At 39.1% G+C, this 26852-nt stretch overlaps 2 protein-coding genes across 3 annotated transcripts in view; one reads left to right on the top strand and one right to left on the bottom strand.

Moving 5' to 3' along the window:
• LOC145984037 (uncharacterized) overlaps window positions 1–10778 on the bottom strand; it is a 105009-nt gene extending 94231 nt beyond the window's left edge. The window contains exons 1-5 of the mRNA XM_083117378.1: window positions 10471–10778; window positions 8363–8577; window positions 5032–5138; window positions 4636–4726; window positions 3183–3368 (exon numbers count right to left, since the gene is read on the bottom strand). Coding sequence (XP_082973504.1) covers window positions 3183–3368; window positions 4636–4726; window positions 5032–5138; window positions 8363–8577; window positions 10471–10778 — 907 coding nt within the window. The remainder of the gene's footprint in view (window positions 1–3182; window positions 3369–4635; window positions 4727–5031; window positions 5139–8362; window positions 8578–10470) is intronic.
• LOC145997070 (cytochrome P450 4C1-like) overlaps window positions 1–26852 on the top strand; it is a 155098-nt gene that overhangs the window by 53849 nt on the left and 74397 nt on the right. The window lies entirely within an intron of this gene.

Raw genomic sequence — 26852 nt, 5'->3', positions numbered from 1 at the left:
CAATGGATCAGGATCGACTGATCGACCAAATATCCAACTTATTGGCACTCTAAAAGAGAGTCTGACTACCACACAAGATCCTGGGTTCGATTCCCTGGGTGGTTGATCTCATGTATAATGAAGGAAAACCCACGTTTCAATTAAGGAAGGAAACTAGGTATGTATCAAATTGTTTTTACAGCCGTCTGCATGCTCTATAAGTTTTATGTTACAAAATTTGTTTGTTTCTGACATTCTGTTATTTCCCTTCATTTAGCCTCCACCTGCAAATGCGGAAGCTGCTGCTGCTTAGGTGGCTAGGTTGGCTAGACATACAAATATAATTAATCCCTAGTCATACAGCGAATAATACTTATGATCATGAGTTATGGAGAAGCAAATAACGTATCAAGCATTTTCTGTTTCTATTTGTTGTGCAGTGGTTAACAAGGTGCATTATAATGCCAGGGGTCCTGGGTTCGAATCCCGGACTGGGCGTTTGTGTTCTTTATGATGGTCCTCTCATCAATTTCACATCACTCATTTTCATCTTCATCTTCACGATTGGCCAAAAAATGTCAGAAAAGCGAAGTGAAATGAACCAAATCAATCATTTATATATTTCTATATTACGCCGCTTTTCTACCTCTTGGGTTAAATGCGACGATGAGGATGAATGATGAGCCGAAGGAATGGCGATGGGACAGACATGATACAACCATACCTGTCCAATGTCCGAACCTTGGACCTCTGGTTTCGTAGCGTGTTATACTCAGTGGACTTCTTAGGAAGAAAAACTGTAAAAGTAGGGTGAACAGAAGCAAAGTTGTACGATGCATAAGAAGCCATGTTTAGTTCTTCTAAAACCTTCCAATTATCGAGTTCGTGTTTTAAGTCCACTTATGTATAGTAAGGCTAATCGGGGATCCGAACCACTATGCGACTTCACCGGGAATCGAACCTGGGACTCCTTGATTACAAGGCGGCGATGCTACCACTGCGTCATCGAGGAGGCCGAGAAAAACTTACAATTAGTCAGTAAAATTAATATTGAGGGACAAGGCCTGCAAAGAGTTCTTTCATTCGGTTGCGCGTGGTCATCACATCGATTCCAATATAGTTTCGAGAGCAGAATTTGCTTCCATATCGCTTTCAAGTACTTCCCAAATTGTCCTCACGATGTTGGAACAGCATAGAAATTTTGGAACTAATACAAGCAGGCACATACCTAGGGAAGGGGCTCGGGGGCTGCAGTCCTTTCCCGAAATCCTACAAATATCTGATTTTTATAATGTGTAGTAGTAATTAAATTTACTTCATTAACAGAATTAAACATCTTGTATATGGTAAGTTGCAATATACAAAGAAATTCATCTTCAGCGCATTTACCCCTCCCCCAAACTTTTCGTCTTTAGATGGCGGCTGCTGCCGATAAGGGATAATCCCCTTCCGAAATCAAATTCTGGCTACAGGCGTGACCACCAGCGATCGAACCTTGAACCTTTCGATTGATTGATTAATTGAAGGTTGTTGAACCTGCCAAAACCAAAGACGAGAGCGTAATCATTTGAGCGTGTGCAAACTTTGTTTTATCCAGTACCATCATATATTCAGTTGTCCACACACAAATAAGATTAATTTTAAGAAATTAGACGAGTGCATATAATTTCTTATCGTCATCATTTCCCAAGTGAACAATCAGATGCCATAGAAGACTTGGGCCAGCCCTTTAGAATAGTGCTTAACGCGGTCGCTTTGAACTAAGAGATACCTGATTCGATTCCGGTATGAACTGTATACATGAGTTGCCTAATCGGGACTGGTTCTACAGTGTTAAGTGGGATCCGAACCACTATGAGCATCCACCGGGTATCCAACCCGGAACCCCTTGCTCCTTTTCTTTCCAAGAATATATATATATATATATATATATATACACACACACACACAGTGGCGTAGCAAGGAGTGGGCGAACGCCCGGGGCCTCGCGCCTAAAGGGCCCTTGCGTCCCAAACGGTTGATACGAAAAATATAGCCTAAATGAGAGAGAAAATATGGAAATTTTTTGTGCGTAATAAAATTAAAATATTCTGCTTTTCTCTGGTTATAAATTCCAGTTAAACGTTATAATTTGAATGAATACGTCAAATCATGGACGTAACATGAATGGACTGTTCCGACTAAATGGGGATGTCTTTTACCCTAGCATCAATGGTTATAAAACAAAAATTACTCAATGTTGTAGACTGCAAACTTCTGGAGCCTGACTCTCTCTCTCTTCAGACAACCCATTCCTACATGCAAGGACGAAATCGAAATTCTTGCACAATCTGAGTCAATGTTATTTTCGTACGTTTTTATATCTCCACATTATAATATTTCATAGTTCGAGGGGGGTGTGTGTCATGGCCCCCATGACGCTTCCGTTGAGTACAGGCATGCCCTACAGCTTCAGATTTTATCTTCCTCAAATACACTTTCCGGGTGACTGATATTATTAAATATAATTTTCGTCAGCAATTTATTATTATTTAAATATGGTAAATTGCTGACGTATCCATGAACATTTAGTATCGATTTACATTGAGATTTCAAATTTAAAGAACGGATGGCGGCCTCGCGATCTGTTGCTACGCCACTGCATGATGTATTTGTATGTATGTGTGTGTGTGTGTGTATATATATATATATATATATATATATATATATATATATATATATATATAATGTATGTATACAATATAGGCCTATGTGGTGTATAAATAGTTTAAGTTATAATAGTTTGATAGAAAAAAAATTACGTTTGGGCCCCCCCAAACTGATCAACCTATCTACGTTCCTGCTTTCTTGTAATGTTGGGTGTAAGGGGGTGGCAGTGTACCATGGCCTATAGCAAATGCATTACTCAATGACAAACTTCTGTTTTTTTGTATGTGCCATATGTCTTGTATTGCCTAAAAAGTGAATGAATGGATGGTTACGTTAAAAACTGAGGTTAGCCTTTAATTGCTACACCCAAACATCACTAATGTCTTGAAAGAAACCTCTTTTGTTCAGAGATTGTTATGTAAAGAAAGTAAATTATGAATAACTTTATTACAAAGATGAAACCTTAATCAAAATTATTTCAATGACCATGTACACTAGCAGAAACACGAATTCTCATCACAATTTTAAAAATATTAGAGTTGCAACTTTCTTACCACATATGATGTCCAATGCGCAAGCTGTTATGTAGGGGTAAGCGTTGAACGTCTTTCCTTCTGCTTCAGTTTCGAGTTTCTTCACCAAGATGGCGGCCTTGTCGTTGAAGACATTCACGAAGTTCTCGAGAATCTTGAAATGAAACGTCGGTGTTATCAGTTTCCTGCGAGTGTGCCACTTCAACCCTGGAAAAAGACTTGTTTCAGCAATCTACTTACCTACATAGTACCAATACATGTACTTGCATTTGGCAACAGCCAGTCGGTAATTGTCCATATCTTTCAAATAGGTCTACCTTAAGTTTTCTTGAACTTTTTGGCAGGCTGAAGAATGGACAATGGTCGTAGCTGCTAAAGTTCGTTACTTTTAAATCGGTGGGTGCTTCCCAGTTTATCGATACATTCTCGCTCAGCATTCACAATCTATTGTTTTTCTACCATCTGTCTAGAAACTGATCAGAGCCGATGAACGGAATTGCAATGTTAGAAAAAAAGGATTCGTGACTGTGAGCACATTCAATTGTAATATAAAATTAGTAATTTTATTGTGTGTATACAATTAGACAAAATGCGGACAGTTAGATCTAGTGAGAATCGCTTCTGTGCTACTGGCAACATTGCAGCCAGGCCACTGTGTTTGGAGGAGAAGTGCAAAGAAGGGAGATATTAATCAGTGTGAGAGTTACAAGCTTGACTTTGAGCATCCTCGCCTAGCCTAACACATTATGTTTGTAGTATTTTTCTATAAACAATCAACCAAATTGTTAAAATACTAATGTCGGAATAGATTCTATTGCTTGCGGGTAAACTTTCAAAACTCCCGACAACTAGCGTGTGGTTCCCGAAGGTGAGTAGCGCCAAGTTCTCAAAAACTTCTGAACTTATCCAGAATTCAAAGTTTCGATAACCTGAGAAAATATCTTGATTTGTTAGCCGGATAGGTTCAATACGCACTCTATTTGAATTATCTGAAAATTAATCACTGAGTTTTGGGGTGAGCTAGTTCTATCCCTATTCTCCAAGGAGTGATGCAGTTACATTCCAATGAGAATCTGTATAAACAGAATGATCCTCATAAATTCAAACACTGAATTTTACTGGCTGAGAGTTCAGACGTCAGAGCCTCGCTAGTCTGCAAAATGCAGTTCAGGGTGTACTACGTGGAAGGGAGGTTGACATTTGGGTAGGCCCACACCCCCTTTACCTTAACATTTTCCCGTTTAATATATCTTCTGACTGTTCTACATTTGTAGGAGAGGGTCATCATAACTCCAGAACGGACGTCATCTCACATCAGCACCCACTGCTAACTCTTATTCACGTTCGATGTTGTTGGTAGGCTCGCTATTTCAACTGCTGCGGCCATCTGGACGTGTCCCGACTCGACTGCAGCTAAGTCCAACTTCACCGTGGGTGTCTGTTCACTCAGTCGAATGTAACGTCGAAAATTTACCTGTACTAGTCAGAAGTCCTGTGCCCAGCCAACAGTGGAGAAACTCATAAAACAGTGCCTTGTCCATGTGTTTTGTACTGTTCAACACAACCTGTAACGAAAGAGAAGAATTACCAACAGTTTTAATAATGTACACATACGATACGAATTCATAATATAATTTTATATATATATTCTGATTTGAATTTTTATTTGGCGCCACTTTTTGCCAGTGTTGTCTAATCGCGACGATGAGAATGAGTGATATGAAATTGGTGAAGGGGCACTCACCAAGAACACGCATGACCAGGCCAGGGTTCGAACCCGGAACTCCTAACGTCGTAGCGCGCTGTTACAAACACTCTAAATGTATTAATCTACAATAGCATAACAACAGAGCCTGCTGAGAAAACTCACCTCCACATCCCGAGGATCAATCACGTGGACACTGGGCACTGGTCCCGTCCATATCCTGAACAAAGGAGCATATGTTCTCGCCACCGCGTCTAGCTTCTTGAAAAGTCCTGCGAGAGAAAATTCCATAATTTTGTATTACACCGGTGTTACGGAAGCTAAACCTGTCTCTGCGAAACAACATGGACAGTAATAGATGAATGGAGCGATTTGGAATCTGAGCAACTTCTTTCCCTCCGCTCCCAAGGACCAAAACTTTGAAACCAGGTGGGATGCAGTGCCTCTTTCGAATACCACCCTGGATGGATTTTAATATTTATTACCCGAGAACTGATTTAAATGTAAATTCATATTTATGTATGAAGCTGAAATCAGTTATATTTTGTATTCTTTGCGTATCATGACATGTAGACTCGAAAATTCAGTTTGATTTCCACATTTGTACAAGTACATACATATTAGGTTTTGGCTAATATTTTACATAGTTTTTACATATTATTTCCATATTTCAGAACATTTCTCAACATATACTCCATATTTAAGCAATAACTGTCACCGTGTGACCGAAAGAGTTGGGTGAATTTCTTGCGAAAAACTGACAAATTTGAAATACATTCCCACCACTTCTTGCGATATTGAACGCAGTTTGTCAATATAAATCGATAAGAGACAACAGAATGAAATTCATATTTGAACACTTAACAACAAAATTTTGTTATTTACTGTTTTGAAAACCGAAAATGAAAACTCATCTTGTGTTGTTTTACAATTATTCAATGTAAGCGTACTGTATTTTATGTAGTTTTTGTAGTATCTTATATTATTAAAAATGTAATTTTCTCCATATTTTGGTGAAAATAACTAAATGTGTATTTACATATAAATCCGTTCCCTGGTTTTTACTAAGGCTAGGATTTTTATGCATTTTGTGGGTGGGGGCAATACATTGCTCAGTTAGATGTTCATTGGTTTCATAAAAGGAGCGAAACAAAACATCTTGATGAGGCATTTTTTTTTTGTTTGCAAAATATATTCTTGGCATTTTAGTGCATTTTTAGCAATTTTCTTAACATTACCTTGTTTTTTTAAGTTTTCACGAGAGAAGGTCCATTTCGTAGTGTTTTTATTCTCTTTAAAAGCAGCTCACTTGTTTCTTGCCAGTACGAAAGTTTCAGAACAACAGGAAACCTGTTAAATCTTTCCTTCTGAAACAGAGACCTAGTGAAAAAAAATGATAAGTGGCTTAGAAAAAGTTCATGGGAAAGTGAAAAAGGAAGTAGCCAAGAAAATAATTCTGGGGTTATTAATACATGTTGGAGGTCAACTGTATCATCCAATACTTGCAACTCGGGCAGTGCGAGAAATAAGGGGAGTTGAGGGCAAGGACCTTCAGATGAGTGTCACAAAAGTCGAGACATGAATTGACGGGAGGGGGGGCAGTGTAGCTGAGAACAGCAATACATCTCAATGCGCCGGTATGACCCTTCACCCTTCGGAATTTTTGTTTAGGTATTGTTTTCTGTATTTCATTAAATTATAATTTTCTATATCTCATGTTTTGAGAAATCATGTTGCTGGGAAAATAAAAAGATTCGAATATCACTGTTATCTGTACAGGTCACAAATTGTATTGCTTGAAGCCACAATCACGTGTTTGGTGAACGTGATTCAGCATTTTCACAACAAAAATGTAAATAATTTTGATCAAATTCAAATGTTTAGTATACATTTCAAATGGTTAATTCAGAGCATGTAAGGAAAATAAAAAGAATGTCCCAACAAGAACGCCGTATTTGAATTGCGCCATGGTCTTGTTGTTGGGTTGGCGGCACTGTTCTTATATATTTATGTTGCTTTATTTGAATGGTGTGGATATTAAACACTTTTGGTTTCAGCTGGATGGCGCTACCTGCCACACCTCACACGAGACAATTGCTTTGCTGCACGACAAATCAGAGTTCTTTCGACCAGAACTGACCTGCGAATTCATGTGACCTGACACCCTGCGACTTCTTCCTTTGGGAGTATACCAGGCCCGTAGCCAGGTAGGGGCCAGGGGGGCCTGAGCCCCCGTCAGCCCCTTTGGCATTAGGTAAAACTATTTTGTATAATTTGTCTGCAGTGAAGAGTGAAAATGTAGACAGCAGATATAATTTTGCTCACAACTTTGGTGAAGGATAAATTCACAGAAAATGAACAAGCAGCTATTACATTCGTGTTATTTATAAGTAAAAGTCTAAGTAGCGGCAAGTATTTCTTTAGACTTTAGAAAGTTCTATCACATGGGAGCTTCCTTATCTGTACCTTCGCTGCCCCTGTTGTGGACTCCGGTTAGACAGGAAATCCGTGAATTTGACGTCATCATCCATATGCCTTCCACATCTACGTCAAAGGTCAACAGCTCCCAAGTTTTGGGAACTAGGGAGTTTCTTTGCTTTGGCCGGTGGTTGAATGTACTATAGGCACTATGCTTGAATGTATGATATAAGTATCTGTGTCATCAAAAGTAGTATGGAGTGTGTAGTAAGAGATTATTTCAGTAGCAGTCAATTAACAATTCAACTGATGTTTTAAAAGATATAGAAAAATGTAGTATTTGTATCATATTTCTAAATTATATGTAACTTAATGCCCCCCCCCCCCCGTCACACTCAATTTACCTTAATTTAATACTGATATACTTTTGAAAAAGGGACTTATTTTACAAAGCCCCCCCTGATAACCCGTGAGCCCCCTCTGGAGATCAATTCTAGCTACGGGCCTGGAGTATATGAAATCGCAGGTTTATGAAAACAATCCCCGAACCCTATCAGAACTCGACATGACTCGAGGAAATTCGACATGTCATCGGCCAGACCGAGGAGCAAGTTTGTGTGCCATCACTAATTTCTTCGATAGTGACTACATGCAGAGCAAGTCGTGGGGCATATGTGTGACAGATATTGTTTTACATACTCACTGGCAATATGTACCCTTTGTAATAATGTAGAAATATATGCCATTTCATGAAAACAAAATACTTTTTTTCACGTTATTAAATCCGGCGTTCTTGTTAGGACACCCTTTATAATGTAGCTGTTTTTACATCAATTTCGTTCGCAATGTTTGTGAACAGATTCAGTAGAGGGTGGGAGATTAACGGATTCCATTTTCTGAACAAATAATGAACGCTGGATAAGTTGTTTTTTTTTTAGTTTTTTTTTTAAATACTCTCGAACTAAAATCCTGAGCTAGATAATGAATAAATTTCACATTTGGTTAGAATCCTAATATTCTTCCGGTGGACTTTCTGGAACAGAGTTCACAATGCATTACAACCTGCAGTCGAACTTACCCTCTCGAGGAAGGAAAAGAAATGGTCCAGCATTTCCAATGAGGGGCAGAGTCGGGGGTCCTGGGATCTTGGACATCAGGTAGAGAACTCTGGCTCTCTTCTTCAAGTAGACCGACAGAAGGACGACAACCGCGAGGGCGACCAGAATGCACTTGAGAAGGTATCCAGACATTGAGATCTGAACGGCCACCTCCCCCGCCCTTCCCACGTAGCTGCTAACAAGAAAGAACAGATGCATTAGCCCCTCTGCCAAATTACACGAACCCACAACCTCGCCTACTGAAAGACCTTAGGACAAGGATCATCTATATTAAACCTCTTATCTCGTGATAATCTGGCATTACCTATCAGGTGGATGACCACAAAGGATAATAGTTATCCAGCAAAACAATACTATCTCAAATTCGGACAACGTCTGAATTTCTGGGCTAATATCTGTAAGGATAAAGTGCTAGTGTCGTAACACCACAGCCCTGTTAATTCTATTTGTGCAATACTGTTTACAATCTGTGAGGTGTAACATCAATACATATCGAATTTGCTTCATCACGTGTACAAAAAACGTAGTGAAAGAATGATTCCGAAATGTAATCAATTTTCTTTATTTGCGGAAGAAAGATACCGGAAATTGTTGTTGAATGGGGTTTCTTTCTCCTTTTGCTCCTTGGAAAATACATTGAAATTTTCTTCTTTGGAATACGTATATTGTACGTCACGAGCAAACTATGTTCAACTAGCTTTAGAAAGTTATATCTTGATCTCGTACTTTGTGGTTAGAAACTCGTCTCATCCACAGTTCAACATACTTGAATCAATATCACTATAATCAATAAGTCTGGCAACACAAAGGTAATTTTGTACCTAACGTCCAATCAAATTCTACTGTGCAATAAAATCAGATTAGACTAAAATGTGTGGAAAAGAAAAGAGTGCATTGGCTTGGATATCCATATGTGGGATTGAGAGAAAGAAGCGAACTAAAAACTCAAAATTAAGGGGAAAGGTGAGAACCTATTTTTTTCCTTTGCAGGTAAGTAAGAAATAACAAATTATATAAAATACAAGTTTCATAAAAAACTAAACAACTGACTAAGATTTATAGTGCCTAAAATAACCTATTTTGCTTGTTACAACCTATTTTAGGTTTATGTGCCTAAATGAAATATTTTTTAGGTTTTATAGGATTTTTATATATCAGAGGTATTTACTAGGTTTGGTGGCGAAATAATTCAATGACTGGCGTTTTTGAAACATGTTTTCTGTCGAGTTCCCTCCCTCCAAGTGTATGATGTTTATCAAAGCTTTAAACAAAACAAAAATGTCTGACGTCACTGTTACCTGCAGACAGTAGCAGCGAAAGGGGACAAGTCCCCTTACTTTTTACCCCTGCACTGTAGTGTCTTAATGCTAAGCCTTGCCTACTAAGATAAAGTAAACTGTCTTTGCCCCTCCCCCTCACCTCCTCATTCTCAGTTTTGGCACCCAAGTACAAACTTCTGATCTGTGTGGCCTTGCTCACTTTCGCGTCAGTTTGGTCCTTTTGGTATTCACGCCTTGCGAAGTAATATTTCAGCATTCAAATTAGCACTACTGACTATGTTTCTGTTGAAAGATAATTTTCAGCACATGAAATGATCCTCACAGACAAAAGGTGAAGTTTGAGTGTGGATATCGCAAAAAGATTCATGGTGGTCACTAGGGCCATGATAAAATTCAAGTACAATTCATGGTTTTCAAGGTGAACTTTCCAAAAATTCAAGGATACAAGCAGATGTTTTCTCTATTCCAACCATACGTATTATCGTCTCTCACCCTCCCTTCCATACACAAAAATATTGACAATATAAAGGGTTTGTACGATTCCAATGTAACAAAAAATTTACCTAATCAACTTCAAGATATACGAGGGCAATTCGGAAAAAAACCTCCGTTTGGTTATCAATGACATACATTCGTAGATACAGAACTTGTATTATATACATTTGAAACTTAGAACATGACATTACTTTTCAACATAATCACCATTCAAATTGAGGCACTTGTCATAACGTTTTACAAGGTTTGAAATTCCTTCTGCAAAAAAATCTGCCGCCTGGGAATGAAGCCACCTGCTAACAGCATCGTGAAGCACATTGTCATTGTCGAAGCGGTGCGATGCAAGCCACTGTTTCATGTGCCTGAAGAGGTGGTAGTCGCTCGGTGCCAAATCTGGGCTATAGGGAGGATGACCAAAAACATCCCAGTGGAACTGCTCCAAAAGTTCTTGAGTACGTCCAGCAGTGTGCGGGCGAGCGTTATCGTGAACCAACACTACACCGGAAGTCAGCATGCCCCGACGCTTGTTCTGGATGGCTCGTCTGAGTTGTCGTAATGTTTCACAGTAGACTTCTGAAGTGATGGTCGATCCACGCTCCATGAACTAGGGGTGGCCAGATCCGGATCCTGGCGGATCCGAAATCCGGATCCGGTTGGTTCCGGATCCTTAGTATCCGGATCCTAAAATTTTTCGGACCCGGATCTGTGGATCCGGATCCGGATCCGCGGATCCGGAATTTTCAGATCCGGATCCGGATCCGCAATTTTCAGATCCGGATCCGGATCCAGAACTTTCGGATCCGGATCCGGATCCGGATCCGCGGATCCGGAATTTTCAGATCCGGATCCGGATCCAGAACTTTCGGATCCGGATCCGGATCCGCGGATCCGGAATTTTCAGATCCGGATCCGGATCCAGAACTTTCAGATCCGGATCCGGATCCAGAACTTTCGGATCCGGATTCAGAACTTTCGGATCCGGATCCAGAATTTTCGGATCCGGATCCAAAACTTTCGGATCCGGTACTTTTGGATCCGGATCCGGAATTTTCGGATCCGGATCCGTTTTGCCATCCCACATGCGCTTCTTTGGAAAGTAAGAATGTGCTTATAACATATTGTTACCTGCTAATATACATATATATATAATATACATACACACACATATATATATATATATAGTGTGTGTGCTCGCGTGCGCGGTTTGTAATTAATACACTTACTTACTAGGGAGGTCTAAGTCTCCCCCTCCGATTTCCATGAAACTTGGCAGGTGTATAGAGCCCCCCCTCAAATGTCAAGATGAGGAGAAATTGAAGTCCCCGAAACCACGTAAATATGGCATAGGAAGAAACAGGGGGCATACGGCCTCTCTATACACCTGTCAAATTTCATGGGAATCGGAGGGGGACACAGGGGTCAGATGATTCCCACGGCAATTTGTCCTAATCTTGACATTTGAGGCGGGTTTTGCCCCCTAAAACAGTATTTTAGCCGAAAAAAAAAACACGTATTTCTTCCTTTGGGCCCCTCTATACACCTGCGAAGTTTCATGAAAATCGGAGGGGAACACAGGGGTCAGATCCTTACTTCAATTTGTCCTCATCTTGACATTTGAGGGGATTTTGCCCCCTGAAACAGTTTTTAGCTCAAACAAAAAAACACGTAATTCTTCCTTCGGGCCCCTCTATACACCTGCCACGTTTCATGGAAATCGGAGGGGAACTCAGGGGTCAGATCCCCACTTCAATTTGTCCTCATCTTGACATTTGAGAGGAGGTTGCCCTCTAGAACAAATTTTTTTCCGAAACAAAAAAACACGTATTTCTTCTGCCAAGTTTCATGGAAATCTGAGGGGGACACAGGGGTCAGATCCCCACTTCAATTTGTCCTCATCTTGACAATTCAGTGGGTTTCGCCCTGTAAAACCGTTTTTTAGCTGAAACAAAAAAAAAAAACATGTATTTCTTCCTTTGGGCCCCACTATACACCTGCCAAGTTTCATGGAAATCGGAGGGGGACACACAAATCAAATGCCCACTTAAATTTGTCCTCATATTGACATTTGAGGGGGGTTGCCCCCTAAAATCGTTTTTTAGCCGAAACAAAAAAAACACGTATTTCTTCATTTGGGCCCGTTTATACACACACCTACCAAGTATCATGGAAATCGGAGGGGGACACAGGGGTCCGATCCTCACTTCAATTTGTCCTCATCTTGACATTTGAAGGGGTTGTGCCCCCTAAAACCGTTTTTTAGCTGAAACAAAAAAAGCACTTATTTCTTCCATTGGGCCCCACTATACACCTGCCAAGTTTTATGGAAATGGGAGGGACACAGGGGTCAGATCCTCACTTCAATTTGTCCTCATCTTGACATTTGAGGGGGTTTTGCCCCCTAAAACCGTTTTTTATCTGAAACAAAAAAACACGTATTTCTTCCATTGGGCCCCACTATACAGTATACACCTGCCAAGTTTCATGGAAATCGGAAAGACACAGGGGTCAGATCCTCACTTCAATTTGTCCTCATCTTGACATTTGAGGGGGTTTTGCCCCCTAAAACCGTTTTTTTATCTGAAACAAAAAAACACGTATTTCTTCCATTGGGCCCCACTATACACCTGCCAAGTTTCATGGAAATCGGAAAGACACAGGGGTCAGATCCTCACTTCAATTTGTCCTCATCTTGACATTTGAGGGGGTTTTGCCCCCTAAAACCGTTTTTTATCTGAAACAAAAAAACACGTATTTCTTCCATTGGGCCCCACTATACAGTATACACCTGCCAAGTTTCATGGAAATCGGAAAGACACAGGGGTCAGATCCTCACTTCAATTTGTCCTCATCTTGACATTTGAGGGGGTTTTGCCCCCTAAAACCGTTTTTTAGCTGAAACAAAAAAAACACGTATTTCTTCATTTGGGCCCGTTTATACACACACCTGCCAAGTATCATGGAAATCGGAGGGGGACACAGGGTCAGATCCTCACTTCAATTTGTCCTCATCTTGACATTTGAGGGGGTTTTGCCCCCTAAAACCGTTTTTTTTATCTGAAACAAAAAAACACGTATTTCTTCCATTGGGCCCCACTATACACCTGCCAAGTTTCATGGAAATCGGAAAGACACAGGGGTCAGATCCTCACTTCAATTTGTCCTCATCTTGACATTTGAGGGGGTTTTGCCCCCTAAAACCGTTTTTTAGCTGAAAAAAAAAACACATAATTCTTCCTTTGGGCCCCACTATACTGCCAAGTTTCATGGAAATCGGAGGGGGACCTTTAGATAACCTCCCTTGTTAGTCTTACACTTTGTAATTATTTAACACTACATATATTATAATGTTTTATTTTAATTTGTAAAACTGTAACTGTAGAACAATTGTATAATTTTTCTATAACATTTCTATCTTGTTATATGTGTTAAAGGTTTCATCCTGGAATGGAATGTCTCACATTTATGTGTTTTCATTTCCAATACATTCGAATGAATACATATTCGTTTCAATGGCATTTACAAAATCACTTCGGACATTTGTGCACGAGTGTGTTAGCCGATGCGTAGCAAAGTATTTTAGGAACAACACTTGAAAAAAATTCTTGTAGGACTAAGGTGTGGTAATATTATAATGGGATTGAGATACGAAACTCTTGGATCCGGATCCGGATTTTCGGATCCGGATCCAGATCCGAAACTTTCAGACCCGGATCCGGATCCGCGGATCCGGAGCTCTCGGATCCGGATCCAGATCCGGAAATTTCGGATCCGGAACTCTCGGATCCGGATCCAGATCCGGAACTTTCGGATCCGGATCCAGATCCGGAACTTTCAGATCCGAATGGATCCGGATTTTTCGGATCCGGATCCGTTTGGCCATCCTCAGATCCCACTTTAAACTGTAGGCCCAGTCCCGATTAGCCTTCTGTTCATAAAGTAGACTTTAAACAACAAATCAAACAATCAAACAAACAACGCTATTGCCAATGCTGTAGTTTTGAGTTTCTTGACATCATAAACGTCTAGAATCCTCTTCGAACTTCATTTTACCGTAAAAAAAATTGCACGAAATTCCACCACTGGTGACAGTTCTGTAAACAGAGCATTATTCTTCCATTTGGTTCTTAAATGGTCAAATAAAGTGTAAATGTAAAGAGTTTTAACAGTACCAGATTCAACGAAATCATTTAAGTGGAAGAAATAGCCATTACGCAATTTTTAAACGCAATGAAAAATATAACAATATCGCCGGAGTTATATTCCATTTTGATCTACTTCTGAAAGCTCAAAAATAACGCTACTCGAAGTTCCAAGTTCAGTTCCGAATATCCCATCTGAGCATGTGAATTATGCATACTTGTACAATTTGTACATACGCCAATATTGTAGTTTGTAAGTACTGACAAAACCCGTTTACATGCGTCAAACGTTTAAGTGCATTTTATGCTCAGAGGGTTAATTGTGGGCGTATTACACTGAATATTACTATTATTACACTGAATATTATTATTCTGAATATTACTTTTATTTTATACTATTTCAGTAGAAACAATTTATGATATACTTGAAAAGAACCGTAACAAAGTTTCACGTTCCTGTTTAGAATGTTCAAGTCAGGCTCAATGTTGCAAAGTAAAGTACAATATGCGACTTGTGACCCTTACCATGAATTTTCATGTGGTGGTGTTGTATGTTTGTAACATTTATTTTCTATACTGATATGTTATGTTATTGTAATATTTTATTAATGATAGACATAGGTAGTGATAAGGTAATTACGCATTATATTTTATATATATATACGTATATATACAATTTATTATTTCGTCTTCCTATCCATATCAAAGTTAAGACAATGGAGAAAGTTTTTATATAACCATTAATATTTGGGACACATGAGCGCTTCTATGTAAAGTAAGAATGTGTTTGTAACATATTGTTACCTGCTAATATATATATATATATATATATATATATATATAGTGTCTGTGTGCGCGATTTGTAATTAATACACTTAGTCTTACACTTTGTAATTATATAACACTGCATATATTATAATGTTTTATTTTAATTTTTAAAACTAACTGTAGAACAATTGTATAATTTTTGTATAACATTTCTATCTTGTTAAATGTGTTAAAGGTTTCATCCTGGAATGGGATGTTTCACATTTATGTGTGTTTCCATTTCCAATACATTCAATGAAGACATACGTTCGTTTCAATGGCATTTACAAAATCTCGTCTGACATTTTATGTTTAACATAAACAGGTAAGATTATTTTTGTGCACGACTGTGTTAGCCGATGCGTAGCAAAGTATTTTAGGAACAACACTTGAAAAAAAATCTTGTAGGACTAACTAATGAAAAATTTATTTGTAATCGAAGATCATAATACCTTTTAAGGTGTGGTAATATTATAATGGGATTGAGGTACGAAACTCTCGGATCCGGATCCGGAACTTTCGGACCCGGATCCGGAACTTTCGGACCCGGATCCGGATCCCGAATTTTCGGACCCGGATCCGGAATTTTCGGATCCGGATCCGGGATTTTCGGATCCGGATCCGGGATTTTCGGATCCAGATCCGGGATTTTCGGATCCAGATCCGGGATTTTCGGATCCAGATCCGGGATTTTCGGATCCAGATCCGGGATTTTCGGATCCAGATCCGGGATTTTCGGATCCAGATCCGGGATTTTCGGATCCGGATCCGAATTTCTCGGATCCGGATCCGGAATTTACGGATCCGGATCCAAGTAGATCCGGATTTCTCGGATCCGGATCCAAGCAGATCCGGATCCGGATCCAAACGGATCCGGATTTTTCGGATCCGGATCCGTTTCGCCATCCCTACCATGAACTTCACTAACAGTACACCTTTCACATCCCAGAAGACTGTTGCCATAACCTTTCTGGCAGACAATGTTCGCCGAGCCTTTTTGGGTTTCTTTGGTGAGTGCGTATGTCCCCACTCCATTGATTGCTGTTTGGTTTCAGAGTTCACGTACGACACCCAGGTCTCATCGCCAGTCACAATTCTGTTAAGGAATTGTTCTCCTTCTTCGGCATAACGCGACAGAAAGTCCAAAGCAGAGCCCATTCTGTTTTTTTTTTTTTTTTTTTTTTTTTGTGCTCCTCCGAAAGGAGTTTTGGAACCCAACGAGCACAGAACTTGTGGTACCCCAACTTTTCTGTCACCACCTCGTACAAAACAGTCCGAGAAAGTTGGGGAAAGCGCAGAGAAAGTTCCGATATCGTGAACCGACGGGTTTCACGGTCAATTTCCTGCATGAGTTCGTTGCTGACTACAGATGGGCGCCCACTTCTTGCCGCATCGTGCACGTCGGTTCGTCCATCTTTAAACATGCGACACCATTCACGTACGACACTGTCACTCATCACGTTTGGTTCGTAAACATCACACAGTTCGCGATGAATCGCAGCGGCCGAAAGATTTTTCGCACACAAAAATCGAATTACGGCACGCACTTCACATTTGGCGGGCTTTGCTATTGGAACGTTCATTTTCAATTGTTGTAACGGACGAGTGAACTGCAACACAAGCTTCTCCTTCCACTGCTCACTGTCTACTGGCAAGGAATATAGAAGTATTTTAGGAAGAGCATTCCGAGACACGGAGCTCTCCCATTGGCCAGAAGCCGCAACGAGATCTGACGTGACCAAGGGGATCTGTCAAGGGGCGAGGCTCGCGTAGCAATGGAAGCTTACGGGAAATATTTTCATTTTTAATTGTTCATATCTTGGTTCTATTAACCATTTGCAGCAGAATAATAAGCAAAACGCAAGGAATAAGACCTAGGCAATAATATGAAGAAGTTTACAGCACGCAATTACAATAAATGGCGTTATACAAATCAAACAAAAAGTAATCACGGCTATCCTCTTATATCGCCCCTACATTGAAATCTGAAGTTCCGTATGGGTAAATAAATACAATTTTACGTATTAAATATTTCGCTACCACACCAATACTTATTATCCTTCATACCTTCAAATTTTCACAGATGATTGTTATTAATAATTTGTTCATTATAATTTATATTATATAGTATACATAGGATGTCGCTGTCGCTGTTGTTATATGACGTCGCTTTTCTACGTATTTAGAGTAACCGCAACAATAAAAATGAATGATCAAATGATAAATTTGATGGGCTAGATGAGTGTGGCAAGCACTGGTGTGCGCAGGGGGGGCTTAAGGGGCTGCAGCCCGCCGAAATTCTTAGAAAATCAAAAAATCAAATGAAGACAGTAATGAAGTAAAAAAAAACAACTTTAAAATGACCTCCAATAACTATTTTCGTGTTTGAATAACTTTTAAAACGAAGGATTAAAATGGTAATTGGAGCTCGTATCTAATGAAAATAGAACAGCGACAACGGGATATCAGCGAAATTGATTTTCGGCGATACATTCTATGAACCAATCTCATTCTGTTCAGCAAAGGTTAGATTCATGGCACTGAACCGTCGTACAATTTGAATTGAAATAACATAATCCTTGAGTGAGGTGGAAATGGGTTTTGGATATTTTTTTTTGTAGATGTGAAAATCTTTAACTAGTGATGCAAACATGCTTTCGCTTACATTAAAGTTTACACTATGGTAAAATTGCAGAAATATTCTAGCTAAACTGATTTGTGTTTAAAAAACCGTAACATCAAAATGTTTTTTAGAAATTAATAAATAAATAATAAATGGATAAAATGCAATGTCGTGGGAAAGCGTAATCGCTTAATAAATTCAAGGAAACTCGTGCCAGCTCGATGGCGAATCTGGTCAACCGCGTGTTCGACTTTGAATCCCATCACTGAAGTTCCCGACTTGGAGTCACGTCGTGGGCATTGATGTTTTTTGTGCATGCCCTTTCATCAATTTTATGTGATCAACACTCATCGCCGCGATTAACCAAAAGTGGTAAAAAAGCGACGTCAAATAACAAATACATGAACAATAGGCCTGGCCTCTGTCTTGGTTTAGCAATGTGATTTGTTAATCACTATACGGTGGAGGCCGAGGCGGAAATAAATATCAGTAAGAATAAAAATTCATTACAACTTACCCTTCCTGGAGACTTATGATTTTGAAGACGATGCTACCCACTGTCGTCTTTTCACGCTGCACTTGCTTTCATGGATTTGAGTTTCATTAGTTTATTCAAATGTCGAATTCTAATAAAAGTTCTTGTTCTGACATACAGGTAAATAATCTTTTCGTTAACTTCAGGAAATTTTGACTGAAGTACTGTCTTTAGAGTGTCCATAACTTTATGTTGCTTGGAAACAGTTGACCCATGGAAGGATGAAAACACAATCTCAAATTGAATAACTTTTTCCATATCCGAACCACTACGTGCCTCCACCGGGTACCGAACCGAAATCCCTCGATTATAAGGCGGTGACGCCATCGGGGAGCCCCTCAAAATAGAAATAGATGTGGTGCCAGATTCCTTAAAGCCCCAATTGGTACACTCTTCAACAGCACAAGAATGTTTACCTTTTGCACGCTTATTCATGGTACAGACACCGAATAAACGTAATACGACCTAAAATTACTCGCTTTAATATTCAAGACAAACAGCACAAGCACTTCTGTAAACGAATACCTGATCGCTACTACTGGACCTGCAGATTTTTCTGATACCTGGGAGAAATCTGTGCCTCGAAGTTGGCTTATACCGAACAATGAAAGCCATGTCGCTTTCGGAAACTGGAAGCAATTACTTTCCATTTGAATGTTCCCAACTGCAGGTATGAACCCCCTCGGTGTACGTCAAATCGTCTATCGTATATCCCTTACCTGGAGGAATCGCTAGCGTAACGCTCTATGAACTCGGAAGCGAACCTTGGTTGAGGCATGGGTGTGTATCATTGTGTGTCTTATCTATTTCATCTTTCATTTTCATTTCATTGCCCTAGTTTGCTCTATATGTCAAAAAGCGACGTGAAATAATAAAACAGATTGATTGAATTGGCGTTTTAAGTCCAGTTTATGCACATTGAGGCTAATTGGGACTGTATCTACAGTTTAAAGTGGGATCCGAACCACTACGTGCCTCCACCGGGTACCGAACCCGGGATCCCTCTATTATAAGGCGATGACGCCACCACTACACCATCCGGGAGGCCCTCAAAATAGAAATAGATGAGAACGTTAATTGGTTCAGTAACGATCTCGCTACCCAGCGAAGGTTTAAGGCTCGAGTCCCGCCTGGACATTGTGTCCCTTTGCGGGTGTCCATCTATTTCATCTATTCATTACTCATCCTCGCCTTCCAATTAGGTAAAATTTACAGGAAAGCAACCCAAAAATAAGAAAAAAATATTTGCCTCGTAATGACGCAATTTGACAAGGACGACCGCAAGATTTTTTCACAGGAGAGGCAGCAGTGCTCAAAGAGGGAAAGGTTTTGGAATGTTATCTCTCTAGTTAAGAATATCCTCTTAAAGAAAATTCCCCCACTAGGATAAATTGCATAGACATCCTCCACCTACTGCATTTTCTCTATGATTTTGCAATATACTCGTACTTATTATGTTATGCAGCAGTAACTTCAATTATTTCTTGTCAACAATAAGTCGCCCCTGCAAAGAAGTTGCTGAAATTCTACTGCTGGAAATTTTTAAAATACAACACTACCTGAATGTATGTACAATATATTGACATAATTTGATGCATGTTTCTTCCGTATATAAAAAAAAACACTACGTGTTAAATAAAAATTAAATAAGAAGGATACTGTTATAGACATTCGTATTATTGAAACTGATGGGTTTTCTACTGGGTTGATCTCTACTATGAGGACGAATGATGAACTAATGAATGGAGAATGAGACAAACATTGCTATATGCCTTACTATGGTTCAAACTGGGGCCTCTGGCTTCCTAAAGCGTTATGCTGTCATGGAGACCCGTTGTATACATGTAGAGGGACTTACTTAATCCTTTCGTTCAATCTTACTCTCTCGATCCTGTTGTAGTTATGTCCACGCTATAATTAATTAAGTTAGTAAACTATTTGCATGAGACTCTACTCCCACCCCCCTCCAGCACACACAGGCATTTCAAATTGTTTCACTTTACGATTTTTCTGGTGTTCTCTATTGTGCTCGTCTCAAGATGAGACTCTCATCTAATAATCATTTAAATTCATTGCTGTGTCTCGTAATCAAGGGGTCCCGGGGTCGATACCCGGTGAAGGCACATGGAGGTTCGGATTCCACTTTAACCTGTAGGTCCAGTCCGGATTAGCCTTACTGTGCATAAAGTGGACTTAAAACACCAAATCAACCAACCAACCAACTTTATTGCTGCGTGTAGAAGTGTAGACAAATAGTGTTAAAGAACCAAAAACATGTATTCCCTTTTTGCTGAATTCAGCAAGAATTTGTTCGTTTGCCATCCTCAGTTAACTTGAGAAGGTACGGGAAAGCAGTGAAGAAGAACTACATGTTATAAACATTGCTTCCCAAGAGTTACAATCGCCTCTATGAGGCGATAAACTTGTATGATTTTACATGTTATTAAGCGGCCCGCAGCTGAGGGATCCCCTTTTTGACGTCACTCTAGCAGAAGACCTTCACGTGCCGCCGTAGCGCGGGAAGCCGGAATAGCACCCCCTGTACTGGACTACTGCACATACTGCCACAGGACTGACGTCGCTCTTCCCGGACATTTCTTGCGCATGCGCAAACGGAGTTTTTTTTTCCGAATTGCCCTCGTATTATTTTGTAATAATCTTCCGTTTGTCAGATAGATTGTTTTGTAAAAGACACTAACAAAGTAAACGGATTGAGAAAATTTTCTTTTATTTTCTGTGTAGCTTTCTTTTTCATCCTCAAAAAAATGAATTAAGTAAAAGCTAAACTGAGAGAAACTTGCCTCAGGGCATTAATAAACATGTATAAATTTAATGGGATATGGATTAATAAAAGTTGCAATTTTTCACGTCTACGGAGAAAAAATGGAATAGAGAAAACATCCGCTTCTACCTTATTTCATGTCTTGCCAAAATTCATGAATAATTTCCAGAGCCAATAATTTCCGGTGCCAATAATTCACGTGTAATTCCCGGAATTCAAGGAATTCCAAGTGAGTAGCCACCCTGATATTGTGCAGCAAATTATACATACGTAATTCATTTTTCATATCAACATGTAACTTTTTCTAACAGCACAAGTGCAGTATTATAATATTTTGTAGATAATTTTGAAAATGATATAAAGAAATGAAAATTTGTTTAGAAAATTAATATTTGGTTGTTACGGTTTTTGTGAAATTTTGTTCTTAACGATTGTATCTAATCAGTATTTTTCAAGAATTTTGTACCAAATTAAGTCTTTATGCAACGTATTTCAGGATTTCGAGCCTAATTTAAGGTTTTTAGAACCTAATTTAAGGTTTTTGGAACCTATTTTAGGATTTTTAGAACCTATTTTAGGAATCTAAAAGCACACATTTTAGAACCTAAAAATCAGAGGTCTAAAATTCTTCCGCCCAAAGTTTGGACTTGGAAATTCTATTTTTGTCTTTTCTGTCGAAAGTTAGGGAGGGTCACGTGAACCGCTTAACCAATCTGCTTTGACCAGTTGCCGTGGTGAGTGGGACTTGTTGTGGTATTCTGCGTTGCCAAGTGTATGCCTGACAGCAAAAGTTCGGCGTTATTGTGCGGTTTGTTTGTGCTTTTTTTTTTTTTTTTTCGTATATGTGATTTTTATACTGAAAGATGATGAGCCTAACGCAAATACACTGGCGAAATCGGAAGAAAAAGAAAAGTTGTCGGGCGTGGTATTCCTCTGCGTGGCCAGACTCCTGAATTAGTATGTGCAGTGCGAGTTCATTTTGAAAATGAAAGAGATAATAATGGGTCCTTGATTCCGTTTAAAAAAAGTGATTGGGAGAACAGCAGCTGCTCTGCGAATTATCAGAACGTCCGTGATGTCCATCGGGAAGGAAAAATCCCGCTTAATGGAGACAGACGCATCATAACATGCTATAGTACCACTGGAGTAAGCAGGATTTTATTTCGGACGGTTGGAATTGTAAATGTGGATGTTACAAAGCTGCATTTTTTCCCGTGGGGCGGAATAAGTAATAAAACATTTCATAATTATTAGAGTTGAACGGATATCCACACCCATGCTGATTCTCTTACCTATCTCACCGAAATGACGCGTATTAATTAAAAGCTGTTCAAAATATTGACTAATATTAGTGTGTAAGTAAATACTTCCAATTGTGTGTATCAATTTATTAGGGTTGTGCTTTAAACGTAAGAATTACATCAAATTCTGAAAATACTATTACGTAATCACAAAATACATTTTTCCATACAACATTGGTTCAAAATAACGGAAACTTGGAATTATGCATAAACTCAAGGACACCCTGAAAGTGCTTGCTGCATATTTGCAAGCCTCGCAAAAGATTAAAATGTTGGAAAAGTATCGGCCGGTGTCGGTAAATATAATCCAACCGATATCTTCCGATACTGATACCACGGTTAAAAGTGGTTTAAAGACAAAAATGATATTTGGGAGGTTGATTTAAGAGGTTATCCAGTTACCAATTTGGTTTTCCTGATTTTTTAAAAATACTTTTAGTTGAAACTTTTGAATTTCTCAAAATTTCGGGAGGGAACTGCAGCCCCATGAGTCCCCCCTCGACCCAACCACCCATTCTATATCGCATAAATTCTGAATTCAACCTAAATTTCAGGATCTTACTGAACATGCTGTAGATACTCTTGTGAGGATATCAGTAAAACACATATGCCCGGTTCGCTCAACCATCTTTAAAACGTTTTTAACGAGTTGATAGTTAACGCATGACTAAAATCTTAGCAGCCTGTAAAACTTTTAATGTTCGCTCAAGCGATTTTATAGGCCCGTTAACTAACGACATGTTAGAGACGTTTTGCTTTGATGCCTTGCTATTCTCGTTCTTTGATACGAGAAATGCAACGTTTTCATTGGTTGCACCGTGGACAGTAGACTGTGCGTAAGCGGATTTGGGCTTTTTTGTATGAAATCCCAGGAACAAAAATAAATAAAGTAATGTGTAACACCTAAATATATGTTTCAGAAATGAATGTTAGTTAGGTATTTACGTCCGCACACCGAAAATGTTAAGTATTAGGATAAACAGTTACATTGTAATTTCATAAGTTAATTTAAATGAGTGCCTACCGACTGCCAATACAAGATCATAAATATATAAATAAAAACTACTGTTCTAGGTTAGGGTAATCTGTTTGAAGTTTGATAAATTTAATTATATTAAAATGGCATTGCAAAAGAGGCCTAAAGGTGGAAATGAACGTGTGTTTACTATAATAATTTTCCTCAACAAAAAAGAACATTTCACGAAATGTACACCATGCATAACTTAACTTACTGTGCCATGGCAATTAAATAATATGTAGATATTGCAAGTCACTTCTATTGGCATTGATGTGAATGGGGCATTGCAAACAAGAAATCTACTGTTTCCAAATAATCACTGACAAAAAAAGAAGGCACGTAAAATGTTTACCAGTATGATTACCGTTCATGCATATGTACAAGGGACGTTTCTAAATGGTTGTGTTTTTGTTTCGTACAAATATTTTTCAAAGAAAAAATATATATAATACAATACGATATTTTATATTTGATTTATCATAAATGGTAAAAAGGATTAGATACTGTTAGACAGTATCCTCACCACTTGTACGAACGTACCGTGCAAATAATAATTTCCGAATGCGTGGTAGTGTGTTTTACAAACAAATATGCATACTTTTACAATGTTCATGCACGAAACTACATTACCAGAAACAGCTTAGGATTAAGCTTTTTTCTTAATAAAACATACATGTGTAGTACGGGACTTTACATTATGTTTGGTTATTCATTATGTGATGAAATTGTAGTCATTCAGAATATGTACCTTGTACATGGAACGGTTGATTAATATGATATTTGACATTTGATTTATCATAACTGGTAAAAAAAAAAAACCAAGTGCACTTCCAATCAATTTACAATTCACTATTTGATATCGCTGTGTAGACAACAATGAAATTAATATAAACTAGAAAGGATGGATAATATTGAGTAATCGGAACTCGACGTGCCATTTTAACTGGCGAGCAAAACGAAATATGCCACGAGAAGTAACTGGACCCTAAACCTTGATTGCAGTGCAGATGTTCATACGAACAGTCTCCACAATACCCTAGATAGAATTCTAACCCTCCGCAATAATTCCGAGATTTCGGCTCATCGCCTCCCACCCTCGAGAGAGTCCACCCCCAAAAAGGCCAAGCACGGCGAAGTCGGTTGCCGCGGTGTAGCAAGCGAATGCGTGGGTCTCCGCCTCCCTGCCTCTGCCTGAAATGCTAGCGAGCGAAGGGTGCATGTTGACAAGAAAAGATGTCCTCTACGACTGGACAAAAAAAAGACGTTTGGCAACACCGCTTTCCCCCCTTTCACACTAGCACAAGTGGAGACGAAAAGTCTGGGGTTCCTCAAGTCCAAACTCTAGCCGGAGCGACTTTTTTAGCTATAATCTAAAGGTCATCGTTTTTTTTTCTAAAGCCAAAAACAGGTTGTATGAAAAGTCACCCTTAAAAGAAAAATGCCATCGTACAGATGAAAACTAAAATACTTAACCTCATATGTAGTACCTGCAATGACTTTTAAAAACAGTCCGCGGGTATATTGGGGGGGGGGGAGAGGCAGAAAGACACAGGATTTTTATTTTTCGACCTCCAAATGTCCCCTCACCTATCCAACATTGTCCGAATAATAGTCACACACCCTTCTACATACAATTATTTCCGTTGAAGAACATCTGGTAAAATCGAGATACAGCTACAGAAATTGCCATTGTTGAGGAATCTCTACAAAAACAACCCTTAAATTCCTATAATGTAAGAAACTAGAGTTCGGGTCCGGACCGAGCTTTAATTTTTTGCTGAAAATTATACATAGTAGTGTCAAATTATAATGTACACTAAGCAAAGGAATGATAAAAATCAAGAGACAATGCAATGTTTTTAGAACGGGCATCAGTAGTGGGGGACAAGGGGAAGCGTCACCGCAGTGTTCAGAAAAGTGTATTATGTATACACAGCATGCCCCCTCCCATTTCAAAGTTAAGGACGCTTGCTTTTTTTAACTATAGTGTGAGTAGCAGTAATTTCAACATGTTGAATAAGCCCCTTACAGCAGAAATTTTATCAGGACTGAACTACAGGTATAACTGGCGGAGGGTGTGATCGGAGCTTAATTCAGCAAAACCCCGGCGGGGGGTTCATTTTCCATTTGCAGGTTTTGGAATATTTCAATTGATATACGCGTAAATAATTTGTACACAAGAACCTATGTGAAGTTGGTTCTCCCGACTAGGGATGGCCAAACGGATCCGGATCCGAAAAATCCGGATCCACTCGGATCCGGATCCGGGTTTGAAAATTTCGGATCTGGATCCGGATCCGAAAGTTCCGTATCTGGATCCGGATCCGAGAGCTCCGGATCCGAAAATTCCGGATCTGGATGCGGATCCGAAAATTCCGGATCTGGATGCGGATCCGAGAGTTTCGGATCTGGATGCGGATCCGAGAGTTTCGGATCTGGATGCGGATCCGAGAGTTTCGTATCTCAATCCCATTATAATATTACAACACCTTAAAAGGTATTATGATCTTCGATTACAAAGAAATTTTTCATTAGTTAGTCCTACAAGAATTTTTTTCAAGTGTTGTTCCTAAAATACTTTGCTACGCATCGACTAACACACTCGTGCACAAAAATAATCTTACTTGTTTAACATAAAATGTCAGAGGTGATTTTGTAAATGCCATTGAAACGAATATGTAGGGCAAGCGGGGGCTAGTTGAAACACTTTTAAAATTTTCAACTTCAAAAAATTGTATAAATTTTGCTTTTCAACATACGTTCACGATACTTTGTAGTTGAAAGGCAGAATACATTTCACTTGCACAGAAAATTTGAGAACCTCGACACTCATGTACTCTTAATGGAAATTTAAAATTTCCAAACACCTAACTTTTGTTGCAACTTGCCCCGTATGCGGGTCAAGTTGCAACAGTGGATGGGACATATTGCAACACTTGGAAACATAAATGAAAGTAAGAAGGAAATCTTAATTTATTTAACAAATGATACAAAAAACGACATGAATATTATGTTAGAAACTGTTCAACATATGCTGACATTGTAACAATATTTTAAACTTCAAGTAGGCCTTAACCTAAATTTAGCATATTTGTGGTTTATAAATGTACGCTAGATAAAGAAGTATACAACAAGAAACACTTTCTTTAATCTGAGAAACAATGATGACAGACATAAAACGCATCGTCTTTCGCATATTTCTTGAAATGTACCCAGCCTTCACACTCTATACACTGTACCCACTCCCTTCCATCATCTTCATATGCCTGTTGCAACTTACCCCTCTCCACTTTACTTAACAAAAGGACGAAAATGTCTTCAACATGAATCTCATTGTAAACATGGTTGTTATTCTTTTACAGGTGAAAGTACATGTGTATCATTAATAGCAACATAGTCAACGGCAGTTACTTGTCCTAGTCGCCAGTCACTTCAAAATAAATTATTCAAAATTTACTCACCTAGTCTGA

The sequence above is a fragment of the Lepisma saccharinum genome, chromosome 1 (assembly GCF_977018435.1).
Source record: "Lepisma saccharinum chromosome 1, izLepSacc3.1, whole genome shotgun sequence".
Classification (NCBI taxonomy): domain Eukaryota; kingdom Metazoa; phylum Arthropoda; class Insecta; order Zygentoma; family Lepismatidae; genus Lepisma; species Lepisma saccharinum.
Note: the sequence above shows the minus strand (reverse complement) of the source record. Positions and strands in the feature narration are given on the sequence as shown.